At 50.1% G+C, this 16056-nt stretch overlaps 7 protein-coding genes across 7 annotated transcripts; 4 read left to right on the forward strand and 3 right to left on the reverse strand.

Annotated features, from left to right (window-relative positions):
* Nucleotides 1-150: 150 nt before the first annotated feature.
* On the forward strand, nt 151-709 carry BJY04DRAFT_216103 (putative small nuclear ribonucleoprotein SmG; the record flags this gene model as incomplete). Its single annotated transcript, XM_073715635.1, has 5 exons — nt 151-180; nt 246-317; nt 424-498; nt 574-606; nt 683-709. 5 exons carry the CDS (start codon nt 151-153, stop codon nt 707-709), a joined length of 237 nt encoding a protein of 78 aa, XP_073573576.1.
* Nucleotides 710-946: 237 nt separating this feature from the next.
* Nucleotides 947-5985, reverse strand: BJY04DRAFT_226415 (transcription initiation factor TFIID subunit TAF2). The gene is made up of 4 exons (XM_073718408.1): nt 2944-5985; nt 2529-2897; nt 1688-2479; nt 947-1624 (listed from the first exon to the last, which is right to left on the reverse strand). Exons 1-4 carry the CDS (start codon nt 5266-5268, stop codon nt 1277-1279), a joined length of 3834 nt encoding a protein of 1277 aa, XP_073573577.1. The 5' UTR covers nt 5269-5985; the 3' UTR covers nt 947-1276.
* A 21-nt stretch (nt 5986-6006) lies between these two features.
* On the forward strand, nt 6007-8299 carry BJY04DRAFT_184333 (sn-1,2-diacylglycerol cholinephosphotransferase). Its single transcript, XM_073710598.1, has 6 exons — nt 6007-6389; nt 6461-6564; nt 6624-6749; nt 6807-6850; nt 6904-6981; nt 7028-8299. The coding sequence occupies exons 1-6, from the start codon at nt 6362-6364 to the stop codon at nt 7902-7904; spliced, it is 1257 nt and encodes a 418-aa protein (XP_073573578.1). The 5' UTR covers nt 6007-6361; the 3' UTR covers nt 7905-8299.
* Nucleotides 8300-8566: 267 nt separating this feature from the next.
* BJY04DRAFT_23838 (uncharacterized protein) lies at nt 8567-9753 on the reverse strand. Its single transcript, XM_073719987.1, has 5 exons — nt 9221-9753; nt 9136-9161; nt 8982-9076; nt 8874-8937; nt 8567-8823 (listed from the first exon to the last, which is right to left on the reverse strand). The coding sequence occupies exons 1-5, from the start codon at nt 9656-9658 to the stop codon at nt 8751-8753; spliced, it is 696 nt and encodes a 231-aa protein (XP_073573579.1). The 5' UTR covers nt 9659-9753; the 3' UTR covers nt 8567-8750.
* A 1706-nt stretch (nt 9754-11459) lies between these two features.
* BJY04DRAFT_216107 (uncharacterized protein) lies at nt 11460-12184 on the forward strand (the record flags this gene model as incomplete). Its single annotated transcript, XM_073715636.1, has 3 exons — nt 11460-11568; nt 11634-11728; nt 11789-12184. 3 exons carry the CDS (start codon nt 11460-11462, stop codon nt 12182-12184), a joined length of 600 nt encoding a protein of 199 aa, XP_073573580.1.
* A 108-nt stretch (nt 12185-12292) lies between these two features.
* On the forward strand, nt 12293-14813 carry BJY04DRAFT_23876 (COP9 signalosome complex subunit 1). The gene is made up of 4 exons (XM_073719989.1): nt 12293-13005; nt 13060-13104; nt 13173-13453; nt 13510-14813. Exons 1-4 carry the CDS (start codon nt 12873-12875, stop codon nt 14533-14535), a joined length of 1485 nt encoding a protein of 494 aa, XP_073573581.1. The 5' UTR covers nt 12293-12872; the 3' UTR covers nt 14536-14813.
* A 278-nt stretch (nt 14814-15091) lies between these two features.
* Nucleotides 15092-15887, reverse strand: BJY04DRAFT_216109 (putative GPI anchored glycoprotein; the record flags this gene model as incomplete). Its single annotated transcript, XM_073715637.1, has 3 exons — nt 15092-15494; nt 15561-15694; nt 15759-15887. The coding sequence occupies 3 exons, from the start codon at nt 15885-15887 to the stop codon at nt 15092-15094; spliced, it is 666 nt and encodes a 221-aa protein (XP_073573582.1).
* Between the last annotated feature and the right edge of the window lie 169 nt (nt 15888-16056).

Here is a 16056-nt window from a genome sequence, read left to right on the forward strand (position 1 = left end):
GAACATCTGCGTCACTTCGCGAATTATTCAAGCTGTCGGGAACAACATTCTTCCGGGCCAGCTCTCTCCGCCGATATCAAAAGTTCCGCAGCGCATCGCGACCTCTGTAACCACCGAGAAAGGACATTATAACAAAATCAACTCGCCAAAATGCCTCAAGCCCAGCCCGAGTTGAAGAAGGTGTGCTCTACTCTGAAAATCTGACAGCACCACGTCCAACGAGAACTAACACCCCTCATCTGCAGTACATGGAGAAGCGGGTATTCTGCGAACTCAACGGCAACCGCAAAGTTATTGGCATCCTACGGGGCTACGATGTACGTGAGCGTTTTTCTATCATCTAGATTACCGCCCTCCATAGCCCATACGCATACCGTGGAGGACTATACGAACAAGCACAACTAACCAAGCTCGTGCCTCTAGGTCTTCATGAACATTGTCCTCGATGAGGCATTCGAAGAGAAGCCAGGTGGTGAGAAGGTCGCTATCGGCATGATCGTGAGTGTCTCGCCCGGAGCTCTTCACAACCGACTCCAAAAGACCACAAGTGTAACCTACTAACCTGAATTCTAGGTCATCCGCGGTAACTCAGTCGTCATGCTCGAGGTGAGTCCAGTTGCAACTAGCCTGATCTCTCTACTCCTTATTACTCATCTTATACTAACGTCTCATTTCCTTTCAGGCCCTCGAGCGGATAAACGAGAAATAGAGACGAGGAGACAACGGGGCGGAACGTCTACGAGGTTTTGTATGCATTTTATACCATGTATGTGGGTTACTTCAAAGAATAAGGAGTTCACGGGTTGGACTGCTCAAGGGCATTCTCTTGTTTTCAATATTTGGTCATGTCGTTTATGAAGTGGGAAGAAAAAATCACATTTGATATACCATAATATTCTTGGGTTTAGCAGACCAGAAGTATTTGATACGGGGTGCGTGCAAGTTGTCCGGTCTGCATTGAGAAAGAGCAGCACCCGGAGCACGCGCAACACCATTCAGAAGTGTGAAAGCCTGGAAGCTCATATGAGATTTGTTTAATCAAGCGTTGTTAAATAAAGATCGATACGTTCCAACCTCACGCCCCGAGTCTCATAGCTTGCATTAACATGAGAGATAAGAGATGCAGAACCAAACACCCCTTCCAACCCGCACCCGCCCAAAAAAATATAGTTAAAAGAGGTCTTCGAGGAGGATAATTGAAAGAAAAAAGAGAATGAGAAAAATGCTATGCATACAGTATAAGAATGGACACTCATCAAGATAATGCCCATGGTCTTCAATGTTTCGGCTGCGACCCAAATTTCAATTTCAGCTTTAGCCCACCACCAGGCGTGTGAGGTGTTGAGGGGGTAGCAGCTTGGAGTGGTTGTGCAGCCGCCGCAGCGAAATTCGGTATATGGAGTTTTGGTTTGGGGTGGGAGGAGCTTGGACCTGGTGTGCTCGGCGAGGCTGTGTGTGAGGAGGGTGTGCTAGGACCGAGCTTGGATTGTTTGAAGGTGATACGGGGGCCTGGGGCTGGCATATGGCCGTGGTCTTCTCTTTTGCGTTTTGCGGTGGTTGCGGAGTCTTTTGAGGGGTGGAGGGATGTGCGGATTTTGTTGGAGCGGGTGAAATGGAGGCGGCCCTGTATTTGAGTGTTAGTGCTGTGGTTTGGAGGGTTGCGTATGTCTACTGTATGTGTTCTTACCTTGCCGAGGTGCTTAACACTCCAGTACCGCGGGTACTTCAGGGCGACCTTCTTCGTGGTTATAGGATCATATATGACTCTGCATAGGTCGGCGAGTTCGGAGAGCTCCAATACACCTATCATGGGTGAGCAGCATGCTGCCCAAAGACACTCTTTGAGGACTTGGTCGCCGGATACCTCTGTTTTCAAAGCAGCCAAGGCGCCAGAGACGGTTTGTTTTCGAGCGAGATCCGCCTGGCGGACCTCAGTTGAAGATTCTTGCTCGATAATCAGGCCGTCAGGTGCAGCGGATGGCTCATTGGCCACAGTACGGCCGAAGGCAACAGGAGCGAGTGTTTTGCCGAAAAGATTGTGGAGGCGCCACCTGAGCCATACAGATGGGTCGTTGGACATGGTGAAAATGAACCATCGAAGCAACTCAGGGCTCTTGAAGATATCTAACTCGACTAGACATTCAAAAGCGTCTTGGCGTAGAAGGTCGTAAGTTCCAACTCGAGTGTAAGGCAAAAACTGCATTACGTCCACTTCGGCTATCTTAGCCTGCATGAGTTGCATTTGGCAGCGTAGAGCCGCTCGAGAGTAGAGATTTTGAAAGGAACTTGACCATTCGTCCATCCTTCTGTAGCGATCGATTTCGGCAACGGCGTCTTTTTCTAGTTGTTCCTCAGCCTGCGCTTCTAGAACAGCTTCCATATCGAAATCGTTGATTTCATCGTGGCGGGTTTCGACTTTCCCTAGCATGGCATGGCAGAGGGCTTTCATAAGCGTCGCAACGTAGAAGTTATCAGAATACTTTTTCCAATGTAAGCATACGCACATATTCGTCAAGAAGGTTGCTTACCTCATTATTGGAGTTGTCGTTAAACTTGAGCTTGTCATATAGAAAACGCTTCACTCTTGCCGGCGTATTGCCACTAGGATCGCGCACGTTGGAAATTGCCTCTGGGATGACAAGTTGCAGCACGTATGCCGCCCTGTCTGAGAAGTCGTTTGATCGAGTCATGGGCGAACCCGGTAGACAAAATAGCTCCTGGAACGCCTTTTCGAGATGATACAACCCCAGCCAATTGATTTCTTCTTTTGCATGCTTTACCAAAGCCCGCGCCGCCGCAACTCGAATACCGTAGAAGTATCGACGATCCATGAGCGTTCGAACAAAAATGGTAGATATCAGAGGGTGTTCTCGTTGAGCGGCCATATATTGGAGAGACTATTCACTGGTCAGCAGGAGTAAGATACGGAAGCGTGTCACTAACCTCCAATTGAGCTACTACATCACGATCTTGTTGGAGCTGCGAAAGATACATGTATCCAGGCATCACCAATGATAGTTTGCAGACCCATTCGAAATCTGCATCCATGCGGATCCATTCGTACGACTCTTGTCCCATCCTCTCTTCATCCTCTTTGCTCCAGTCAGCAAGTCGCCATTGCTGCATTTCCTCCTCACTTTGCAATACATCCCCAAGACAGTATAACAAGATATCCTCCTGTACTTCCGTGTTACCGTCGCCAGTCGAAACAACAGCGGCACGCTCCTTCTGCCGCTTGTTTCGCTTCAACCGTTTATATTTCGTGTTGTAGGGTATATCAAACTTCGTCACGCCCTCTTTGATTTCAACAATGTGCTCATAAGGCGTACCGTCAGCTTCGTGGATTCGTATTGTCATGGAACCGGTGAAGACAGGCTGAGGTGTGCCCGCATAAACGTTTCGGATTTCCTCCTTGACATCACGCATAAAGGCATCCTTTTCCAAATCCCTCGTACTAGGTTGGTCAGACTGAACTTGTTTGATCATCATCTCCACAACTAATTTTTTCTTGTTGAATCTTTGGGTTGCTTGAAAGCGAGGACATCCGGCTCCATACACCCATTGATTGAAGAAGATGTCTAGTTTCGCGTGGCCGAGTCGCTCGCAAGTCCTCTGGAAATGTGAGGACGTAACAGCCCCATTTGGAATTTCTCCCATGCGAGCATTTAAAAAAAGACGAGAAATAATTCTGGACATTGTTGCCTTCCCACTGGCTTTGGTGAGGCGTCGATCCAGGATGAAGAGAACCAGTGGCGCTTTAAGCGCGATGAAGTCGGCTTCCGAAGGGTCTATACTGAGGATATTCCCCATATCGTGTATCGAAGGACGTTCATAGTCCAAGTCACATACTCTATCAGACATCTGCTTCATTCTGAAACGATACTCGTTGTTCCCGCATAGTTTCCGCATAAAGGTATCTGCAATGTACCAAGCAACGCCCACCGTGACCCAAGTGTCGGCCGGCTCTTTTGGAACAATATTGACCCCGATCCACTGGACGGCGAGGGCATGGGTGATAGCACGGGTGGAATCGTACATAGGGTCAATGATTTCCTCTGGAAAGAGGAGGCGGCTGCTACATATTGAGAAGCAGGCTGTTGGCAATGTGTCCTCCGGTGCGTCATCAACAAAACAGATCTTGTAGCTTGCGAATGGGTATGAACCATATGTTAATGAGAAAAAGTCAATGGCTTTAGCCATGGGAAAGCATGTGTTGCGGACTTCATCCCCTCTACCGGGGAGGCAGAAGGCATGGAGAGGAATGGCGTTCTGACCCAGTTGTTCGTCTTGGTCACTCTCACGGAAATCGGCAAGATTGACATACTCAAAAGGTCCCACAGCAAAACCAATTTGCCGAGCGGACAGAGGGGAGTAGGAGGCAAATGAGACTGTCTTCTTGCTAGAGTCCTTTGGGTCAATAATATCGTCTGTCAGGTCTCCAGAACAGACAACTGAGAGATCCAGGGTCTCTTCATCCGCTGCAATGAATCGGTCTTGGTGCGATGCCAACTTTGACCGGCCCCCAGTACCTCCACTTGATTGTTCCCTCGACTTGCGATCAAAAACGTCGCCCAATGTACTCGGGCATCTGACCGAGATTTCCCAGGTACAGCGCGAAGAAGGATCATCAACGCAGGGGAAGAGCGGACATCCGGTGCCACGGTCCAAGGAGTTTGTTGTATAAGCATGCGGGTAGCGCCTGTCACCACTTTCCACGCCGACAAACTGCAGCCCATCGCGTATGTTCTCGATGACGAATTCGATGTTGACTGTGAGAGCCGTGAATCGCGGAAGAGAGGTATCTGCAGGCTTTGAGCTTAACGGGCCCTCCGCTTCATCTGGCATCCCCGTAGCACGCAAAGTGATTTGATCTTGCGCCTCTAGAGAAAAAGGATCGAGTTCTTCTATACGGACACTCTTCGGCAGAGTTATGTGCAACTCGGGCTCCGGGGGATATTTGAGGATGCCATCGATCTTCGACGAAAGACGTTGGTGATAGTGGGGGCCGTACAGTTGGAGCGACTCATATGGGTCGACATATTTGACGGTAGCTAGCTTTCCACTAACGGTCAGGCGCTTCAATTCTCCTTGTTTGAAATTCAATCGGATGACGCGCAGGTCTCTGTAATGCGGATGGATGATGATCTCGGTTTTGCCCTTTAGTCTCCGGTGTGCGAAATCCACCTCCAGCTCGACCTTCTGATGCGAGACCGTATATCCTAGTCCCGGCCAGCTTGGGCCAGCGGAAGTATCGACAAGGCCTGGCATCGCGCGAGATACTCAGTCGTGTCCTGCGCCGCGAGCGCCAAGCTGACCATCCACCGTCATGTCCAAGCTCGAGGAGCAACCTTCCGACAACTGAGGGTATAATGAGATTACCGCGATAGCCGTTCGATGCGAATATAAAGAGGGTTCGACGTATCGATAGCGGGGAGTGCGACTTTGTCGAAGCAGCAACGAGGTAGCGTGGCCGGGTGATGTGTTGAGGGCTAACACAGCAGAAACAATGCGGAAAAGGCGGACACTGTGATGCAGTGATTTCCCTTAGATGCAAGTTGTTTGCGTCTCTGGCTCGCAGTTATAGGCGCTTCGCTCAGTTTTCAATGATATCCATCTCCCGGCGCGTCTCGGTTCGCTGAACATCTGAGAGCTGCGGAGCTCTCACGATCACGTGCCAGAGGACCACCTTGATGCCTTAGGCTTTAATGACAGAGTAGAGCAATCCAAAAATGTCGCCAATATAAGCTGATGATTGTCTGGATAGTCTATATACGTGGACTGAGTCTCGAGCACTGTATAGGAACCAAATGACAACTCAAGCTTAGCATATTCTCACTGTAGATCTGTTAGTGTGAGTGAGGCGGAAGTACTTCCGAAGAATATATTATCGGAGTCGACCAAACTATATGCTCTAGAAATAAAGCTCATCATAAGGACTAGCCACTGGGGGCTTTCTTAATATAAGTAGCCAAGCTTGCCACCATCAGATTTTCGAAATGAGAAGAACACGGCGTATTGCTTGAACCTCGAGGGATGGTGAGATTAACAGGGTGCATGCACGTGACGGATGCTCAGGTACCGGTCTTGACTTCGTGCCGGGCTCAACCTTAGTCGCATTCCATTTCTTGAAAAGTGGATCTTGTCTGGATATCACTTTTCTTCTCCTCATTCTCGCCGGCCGACTGTCTTCTTCTTTACTGTGCGGAGAACCCTCAGGAATCTGTCATCCTTGCACCATACCGCTGGCTGGTTTTCATCTCGATAATCTGCTCCTTGTTCACGTCGCATCCGCGCGCGCGACAAACTGGTTGAAGCTTCGCGACACCCTGAATCTAGCATCGCACGACCTTGACTTTTCAATATGATTAGGATCTTTAGAAGGCTCCGGGGTAAGTTCAACGACTTGATGAGCACTCGAGTATCCCCTTGCAGGGAGCTAACGAATGATGCCTTCAAACAGAGATCCAAGACTCCCTCTCCGACGATGTCCTTCTACCCCTGAAGAGCTACAAGTACTCGAGCGTGGATAAATCTTATATCTCCAACTACATACTGAAACATTATGTAATGCGCCCACCTTCTCCCCAAGCACTTCGTGTCTAACAAGGACGGTGGGGTGGTAGTGGAATGCCTTCGTCGAATTGCTGCCACTCTGGATGGCCCCGAACATGGTTACCCTCCTGGGATTTCTGTTCATCGTGGCCAATGTTATGCTCATAGAGCTTTATATGCCGGATCTTATTGGGCCTGTAAGTCGTACGGTTGCGACTAGCCTGCTGTATGGGAACTAATATGACCGCCCCCAGGGTCCTTCTTGGCTGTATTACAGTTTCGCACTCGGAATGTGGATGTAGGGCACCTACGCCATTACCACGGCGAACTTTATTTTGACAATGAAACTAGGTACTCGACGCTCGACAATGTTGACGGAAAACAAGCGCGAAGGACTGGCACCTCCAGTGGATTAGGAGAGCTATTTGAGTAAGTGCGCGATTAAGGGTGGTTACGACGATGCTAACTTCTTCAGCCATGGGATCGATTCCCTCAATTGCACCCTTGCTAGTCTTCTCGAAACCGCAGCAATGGGCCTGGGTTCAACCCAGCTCGGAGCTTGGACTGCGCTTGTGCCTTGCCTCGCTATGTATTTCTCTACCTGGGAGACTTATCACACTCACACGCTCTATCTCGGATACTTCAACGGCCCAACTGAGGGCCTTCTGATTGGTATTGCTATCATGATCGCGTCTGGCTGGTACGGCCCGCAGATCTGGTCTCGGCCAATTGTGGAATTTCTGAATCTCCCCGGTCTTTTCGGAAATAACTCTATGAAAGACCTATGGGTTCCTATTCTCCTCGGAGGGTTCTTCCTAGGACATCTTCCCGGCTGTGTCTACAATGTTATCTCTGCCCGCAGGAGCCAGAACCTCCCAGTTGCGCCCATTTTCAAGGAATGGATTCCGATGGTCATTTTCACCGGATGCAACATGGCCTGGATGTTTTCCCCATACTCGTCCCTCCTATCAGGAAACCACCTCGTGCTTCACTGCTGGACCATGTCATTTGTCTTTGGCCGTATGACGACAAAGATTATCCTCGCCCACCTTTTGAGGCAGCCATTCCCCCACTGGACAGTGCTGCAAACTCCACTCATTGGTGGCGCCATTCTCGTCAACCTCCCGTACCTGGGTCTCCCAGCCATCAGCGCCTCTCTGGAGGTCTTCTACATGGGCGCCTATTTCGTATTCGCATTCGTTGCGTATATGTACTGGGCAGTCCTCGTGATCAACCGCATCACGACCTTCCTTGGAATCAACTGCCTCACCATCCGTCGCAACCGCTCAACGGAAAGAGAAACCCCCTTCCGACCTGAGCACCCTGAGAGAGCAACTCTCAAGAGCCACTAAAGGACCTCCCATCTAGGACGAAGCCCTCAGAGCATAGGATGAGCTTCTAAGAAGCAACACAATTCATCATGCCAATCCCACCTCGCGGATCAACCCACTGATCCTCCAAGCGGAGATTTACTGTATCAAAAACAAACCCAGCAACATGCATACACACACATGCATCGCTACCGTTGTACAATTATCAAACCCCCTTCCACGGATATGCCAAAAACCCCGCACATAAATGCCATGAACTTACGACCTTTAATTAATGTGGCATCCATCGACGCATGAGACGAACGAGAAGCTGCCATTTCTTCTTTCCCTGGCACCTCGAGATAGCTATAGATTACTTAGTACATACTACGTTTAATGGATAATAACGTCGATAGAGAATCACAGACCAAAGTATTCTGTTTACTCCAACCTATCTTTGCCTTTGGTGGACGCTTTCTTCGCATTGTAGGTTCTTCATTACACTGCATATAGCTCTGCCTGGATTAAGCTGATATAAATAGAGATAGAAAGCTGCGTCAAAAGACACTCTAAGTATCACTGGGACCAGGACGCGGGGGCCATTTTAGTGCCACTGGTGCAATCTAGCAGGGGTATATAGACGTTGAAGACGAGTCGGTTGGTGAGCTTCTCGGCGGCCATCATTACAACCCTGAATAAAATAATCAAAGAGGTTATGTTCTGGTGATATGATGTTAAACAAAAAAAAGCATGCTAATGTATATACTACTGCTATATGCTAGATTACAGGTTTGACGTAAGAACGATGACCTTCGCTTCCTTTATTTGGAGCGGGACGTGTGTTATAATGGACCTCAATGCGATGTTGGACCATAGGAATTAGTCGCCCTAGCACATCCGGCCGAAGAGAAAGTCCTTGACGATGGGAGAGCTTGAGAATTCTGGATTCAAAAGGACGCAGCTTCAATGATCTTGTCAGTTTTGTCAAAGCTAATAGGGGGATCATCTTACTTCAGGAAGTACTCCAGGCCAACCCTGCGAGACTCGAGAAATTTGGGGCGGAATTTGTCTGGGACTAAATATTGGTATGTTGTCACGTCGGATCTTCAGAGGACATACAGAGAACACTCTTTGGGGGTAATGCGGGGAGCGCATTTTTTGAGTGTGGGAACGATGCCACTAGCTTCAGTCGCAAGTCGTCGAATTCGGAGTACCTACAAAACGCAGGTCAGGTCAGCATGGGCTTTGCTGAGGCGAAGACTGGTGTCTGTACCTCATGCGGACTGTAATGGAACCACCCTACAGACTGGTCAGCTAAAGGGTAAACTTTCGAGGTGCACAGAAGCCTCCTAACACACCTCAAGAGTTCGAATCTTGCAATTCCAGACCACATATGCACCTATACCCGTCTTCCCTTGTACCACCACATGGTCGTCGATCGTCACGCTCTTAGCCCAAAGGCCACGGCTGGTTTCCGAATTTGGATCCTCAGTATGATCTTCCAGCGTTATAGCTGGGCCTCCGTCAGCCGATATTTGCGATGCGCGAGACGCATTTCGGTGATGGCTCCAGTACGGCGGGACTATTCCTGAGATCGGGCGTTCCTTCGGCGAAGGGTTGAGGGACTGGGAGGAGGTTGGACTAGGGCTCACGCTATCATTGCGCTCGGTCGAATGCGATGCGGCTGGGACCGTGTCATGATCAGAGGCGCTGGGGAGAGCCGTCGAAGGATGAGGGGAAGCAGGGAGCGGCTGCGGCCTCGGTACCCGGCCTGTCTCCTCATTCGCTGGCTCCATCCATCTAGATACTGCAGAGCTTAGTACGGCGGAAGGCGCGATATCTAGGGCCACAGGGATAAAAATAAGTAAGTTTGATGCAACATGGAGGGAGGGGTAGGTGGCGGGGAATGCAAGCAAGGATGGGACAACTAACGAGTCGCCTTCGGGGAGCTGGCTGGATGGTTCCAGGCAAATGACAAGGTGGATAGATGTAGTAAGAGCAGATGAGAGGCCGCAAGGTGTACTTAGGCTTGAGGGTTTGATTTATTTTAGTGTGGCAGACATGTTGGACGGGAATCTATTGAGGACATCTCAAGCATAAGCTGGACATCGAAGCCACACTCGGGACGGGAGTGGAATCACGGGAGTCAGGGCTGCCAAGGCGCCAATCCGGAAAAGGAATCATGGGCGTTGGTCATAATGCCTCAGTTAATATCGGTTCGGTACAGCAGGATAATTATAGTAAAGCTTGATAAAGAATTGGAGACATTACGGTCATCTGCTTGCAATGGGATGATCGGATGTTACTGCCGCCACTACTCACTGTGCTCAGCCATATCACGAGGGCCGATAAGCGCATTGAAGGTGCCAGAAATCCAAAGACTGGAGGAAGCTAAAGCAAAAGTAGCTCCATAAAAAAGACCGAGGTTCACGCTAGAAAAAGCCAAGCCCTTGTTCAGCAAATCAGAAGCTTGCCGAGTGAGACCTCATTGAACCCCTAATCCCTTTCTGTCAACACAGGCAGACACTGGACTCTCCGGTTTGCCCCCTTCAAGGCCTCAATTCTCTACCTAAGACATCTCACATGAGATTTTTATGGAGCTTTGTCGGTATAGATTGCAGCCGGGTGAGTAAAGGGCCAATCAATCCCTGGCATTCGTTTCAGATCGCATGTAGCCGGGAGGGGAAGTGAAGGCTGGACTCTGGAGCATTTCGCTTCCCACCTGGCAAAGTGTGCAACTGTCTCACGGAACGGTAGGCTACCTTGAGGGCCACGTACCACGCTCGTCAACGGTCTCAAGTTTGTAGTATTGATCAGCATCTTTGGGTACGGGTACGGCCTGGAAATCAGAAATTTAGGGAGACAATAATGAAAGAGCACCCTTTATCTGGATGAAACTGAGAGCTCCGGCTAGCCCCCGGATCGGCAGCATTCCTTTTGCCTGACATTTCCGTCTTCCCCTAAAATCCACTCTGTAGTAGGATCAAAGCGAGAGGGTTCAAGGTGTCAATGACATTTCTCGTCAAGGAGTAAACAGACCATGCCTGCAATAGAAGGGCGATGGGGCTCGGAGTATTCTGCAAAACCAAGAGAATATCTTACACGATGATCAGCTAACCCGAACACGCTGGGAATGACCGGATCTAAAAAAATTCACTAGCCATCAAAGCTAAAGTACTGATAGTGCCGCCACAGAGGCTCGATCGGTGACGGATAGTCGAGTCGCACGGGGTGGAACAATCAATAGTACTTATTCAGGGTCTCCGGCACACTCCCCTCTGTTTCACTCCTTGTGTGTTCACTTTTTCTTTCACTTGGTCAACTTTTTCCAGTGTTTACCCCAGGTTCCATTCGTTTGTCTCCACCACGTCTACTGGGGTTCTGATTGACACTCTACCTTATCAACTTCAAATTTTCATTTGACTTGGCTGTTTCCTCGAGCCTTGACAGTCAGTGTAGTCACGGATTAAATCGGTACATGGAAGAAAAGCCAATGTTGTACTACAGAGCTAACAGTCTTTTTCTCCTCATCTTTAGACACCCTTGTCGATCAACCCACCCTTTGTTCAGTCCACAGTCGCTACTCAAACAAACAATATGGTCTTGCTGCGCTCTCTGGTATCCGTCGCCTCCGTGGCTAGCCTGGTGAACTCCCAAGCTGCTCGTGCCCCCATCGACCCACAAAGTGTTGATCAAGGCCAACGAGGTAACATCTACCTTCATGGAGTGTGTTGGGGTAATCAAAACAGAACTAACCTTGCATCCCGCCAGATCAATGGTGTGTCTCGCAGCAGGCCTCCTGCCCCCTTCTCTGCCTCCAATATCCCGACGCCTCCGAAACTCCCATAACAAACGACTGCTGGACTGTAAGTCATAATAAGGCCCCAACTGCAACGCCTAGGATCTGACTGTTTTTCTGCCCTTAGGACACCCTTGAATATTCTTGTGTTTGTGACAACAATAAAAGCCCGAACGCTTCCGAATACTCGCAGACCATCCCCTACTTCATTTGCACAGAGCAGAACAATCGGTGCGTCAACGAATGCGCCCAGACTGACGCGAGTTGCCAAACCCAATGCCGCACCGATAATCCCTGCGGAGCCCAGAATCCCACTCGTGTGAACACTACCAGCACGACCGCGGGAACGTCTGCTACCGATACCGCCGCTAGCACCACCACTTCTCTGGCACCTTTCACCGGCCTCCCCGAAGACGACGATGACGAGGGAGCTGCTACCCGACCGATGACCGATCTGACTCAGGTCTATGGCCTTTTTGTGGTCCTCGGAGGATTCTTCGCGGGATTTGCAGTTCTCCTCTGATAATTAATTTGCATGCTTATATGGCGTAGCGCGCATCGATTGGCGAGAATGGGTTTGACATTTTCTTGATTTCAGGGCTGTACCGTGGGTTTATAGTGATAATCATAATTCTTCAGACTGTCTTGCTTCCCGCTGTACTTTCCCAAGCAGGTCAGTCTCATGGTAAAACTGCATAGCAGGTTCATCAAGATATGCTTCTTGAAAGCAGTCAGTAACTCGTGGCGAAAGCGGGCGACGCGCTGAGTAGATTGGAATGGGAGCAGTCGGCGCCGAGGATACCGGGGCGGCGAAACGGGCGGTGAGAATAGCACCGTTCTAGGTTCACGTCAAGGCACCATCTCTCCGCTCATGGAGTCGAACAGATACGAACTACCCTACCTTACTCGCTGCTTCATACATAATTCAACAAGAAGGCTGCGCTGAGAGGGGTGTGATCAATACCGGAAGGAGTTCAATCCTTCATATCCCCAAACCGGAGAACCTCAGAAGCTAGTCAAGCTACAAGGCGATTCCCCACATTGGAGCGACATATCGATTAGGGATTCTGCTGCTGTCCGCTGAGGGCAGTGAGACCACCTCAAGCACATTTATCCCGCAGCTTTTGTGAACGTGGCTGTACGCTTTTACACCGTCGGACCATTACTTTCACCTACCATACCCACCAACATATCGTTCGCACAACCGCGCCATGGAACGCATGCTACCGGACGCTCCCGATGCATTACCATATGGAGTACAGGGATCTAGCGCCACGGAGGTGGATTCGGAGACACTGACTAGCAGTGTGTTTACCTTTTCAAGTCCATTTGTGAGAGTGGATGGTACGTTTGTGGCGGCATGGGAAGGAACGAGCTGAATCCGCTGACGGACATTAGATCCGCCTAAGTTTGACCTGGAATCGTATATGACGAACTATACTGGTACGCTACGAATCTTTTCATCTGTCAAATCAGTCTGGTCGTATCTGACAGTTGTATGAACTTATTAGGCCGGACTAGATTCAACCGTCTCCTTCTGATAGGAACTTGCTCCTCATATCTCGCTGTCGAAGCTCTCAAAGCCGCTATCGCCGAGGCAAAGTCTGGCAAAGATGTTTCTCGATACTTGCGTGCAGCTCAAGCGCTTGCGGAGGTTGCACCGAACGAGCCCGAAGCCACAGTCGATAGAGATTGGGCGGATCGGTTAACGAAAGTTGTCAAATCCGAGACGGATCGGTTAGAGCATGAGCTTAGAGGATACAAGAACAACTTGATTAAGGAGAGTATCCGGGTATGTGTGACTCTACAAAACTAGCGGTAGTTCTGGCATCTAATAAGACGTGGCAGATGGGAAATGAGGATCTGGGTCAGCATTATCACCAAGCGGGTGACCTGACGTCTGCATTCAAAGCCTATTCTCGCATGAGAGACTTTTGCACAACATCTAGCCACATTGCTTCGATGCTGTTCAAGATCATAAGTGTGGCTATCGAACGCGGCGACTGGCTGAGTGTCCAATCTCACGTGCACCGCCTACGAGGACAAGGTGCAAAACAGGAGGAACAAACGAAACATCAGGCCAAGATGTCAGCCGCCATGGGTCTATCACAGCTGAATTCCGGCTCCTACCTAGAAGCAGCAAACAGCTTTCTCTCAACAGACCCCAGTCTCGGAGACTCCTACAACGAAGTCATATCCTCAAACGACGTTGCAGTCTACGGCGGCCTTTGCGCCCTAGCATCCATGGACCGAAACGAACTCCAACGCCGAGTCCTAGACAATAGCTCATTCCGCAACTTCCTTGAGCTAGAACCCCACATCCGCCGCGCAATCTCCTTCTTCTGCAACTCCAAATTTCGCCCCTGCCTCGAAATCCTTGAGGCCTATCGCGCCGACTACCTCCTAGACATTCACCTCCAGCGCCATGTCCAAGCCCTCTACACTCGCATCCGCACAAAATCCATCCAACAATACCTCGTCCCCTTCAACCGCGTGTCACTCAACTCCATGGAAAAGATCTTCGTCCTCGGAAACCCATCCACCCAGTCCTCCGAATTAGAACCAAATCCGGCCTTCCTGCAGGAACTCATCAAGCTCATCCAAGACGGTACGCTCGACGCTCGCATCGATCTTGAAAAACTCGTCCTCGTCTCGAGCCAAGGCGAGAAGCGTTTAGAAATCCAAGAGTCAGCCCTCGATAGTCTCGACAACTATATTCGGGAAGCGCACCTCCGACTGCTACGGGCGAACATCGTCCGCGCGGGTCTCGAAGTTAGACAACTGAAGGACGACCGGCGCACGAAACTCGAAGAACGCGGTGGGAAGAGAAGCACGCTTGGGAACCTGCTCCGGGCGACGGGGATGAAGCAATGAACTAGGACGGAGAGCAATAAGGAATAAAGATCTTTTCTTGAAGTCTGGGATCCATGATTAGATGATACGATTCGATTTAGTTTCGGACTGCGCGGTGATACCTAGATTTCTTCCTGGGCTGGAGTGGATCGGAATGGAATGAGATGGATTGGACTGGATGAGACGGGTTGAAGGCATCGTACATAGGACTACCATCGACATACACCTTGCCTATCTACTTATTCAGCCCTAATTCCATCCCGGCCTCTATCAGGCAACCAACCTACAATGTTATTGTTCGCCTCGTGTAACCGATCTATTGCGCAATGATGGGAAATCTTCTGCAATCGCCAATGAAATCAATTGAATTCATCCATCAGCTATTTATGATTTTTTTCTTCGTATTTTCTAGGTAAATAGAACAACATCACGAGTATGCGCATAGCCTGTACGACGTATAAACATTCACTTCAGCCCCAAGTAAATCGACAATATTAAGGTGTAATTGGTAAGTACCCATACAGAGCCAACAACACAGGCAGCCCCATAAAAACCGACTTCGAACCTAGGCTCAAGCTCAAGCCAAAGCCAGCGCAACGGCGATACCCGCGCCACCAACAAGCCACTGCGCCGCACCGGTAGGCAGAGCAACAGCCGCGTTGTCGGAGTTCGTCTCCTCAGCGTCGGCCTCTTCGTTGTCGGCGGTAGGAGAGGGAGTCTCGGTCGGGCCAGGAGTCACAGATGGCGACTCAGAGTCCGAGGCGGAAGTCGCCTCCTCCTCGTCCGCGGAGGAAGTCGCGGTCGAGGTTGTCTGAGAGGAAGATCCGGAGCCCGTCTCGGTGGCGGTGATCGTGACGGCGATGTAGGGCATCTCGATGGAGGTGGCGGCCGTCATTTCGGTGGAGAAGTCGGACTGGGTGTTTGTGACATCGCAGGAGAAATAGGTTGTGCCGCGGTGAGAGCAGCTTTGGTAGAGCCAGCTTTGGGAGGAGATTTGTCAGTTATGGTTGCGGGTATGGACAAGAAGAAGAAGGGTGTATTCTTACTAGTCTTCGTAGCTGTACTCGTAGATGAAAGCTGATGGGGCCGCAGTGACGGTTACACCCTCTGGGGGCACGCCGCAGTCGCTGGAGTCTGTGTCATCAGGGCAGTTGATCACGTATGTGGTGAAATCGCCATCCTGGGGTAATGTTAGATCTTGTCATGATGTGTAGAAAGAGTAGATCTTTTGAGAGGGGACGTACGGTGCCAACGATCTCGCCGACAAGGGCTTGGTCATCGAAGTTGGGAAGGATGAGAGAAACTATGTCATTGGCTGCCGCGAGACAGACGCCGCCGAGAAGTGCAACAGATCGGATGATTTGCGCGTGCATGTTGATCAGTTGTGTCGATCGATTAAAGAATGACGAACTCGTGGGAGAGCTGTTTGTGCAGAAACAAAATGTAAAGACTGGCTGGCTGGAATGGCTCAAGGACTGCAAGAACGAGAGACGGAAGTAAAAAGAGTGAATAAGCGCTGGCAAGAATGGGAAAGCAGACAGA

The sequence above is a fragment of the Aspergillus karnatakaensis genome (assembly GCF_047715665.1).
Source record: "Aspergillus karnatakaensis strain CBS 102800 unplaced genomic scaffold BJY04scaffold_13, whole genome shotgun sequence".
NCBI lineage: Eukaryota > Fungi > Ascomycota > Eurotiomycetes > Eurotiales > Aspergillaceae > Aspergillus > Aspergillus karnatakaensis.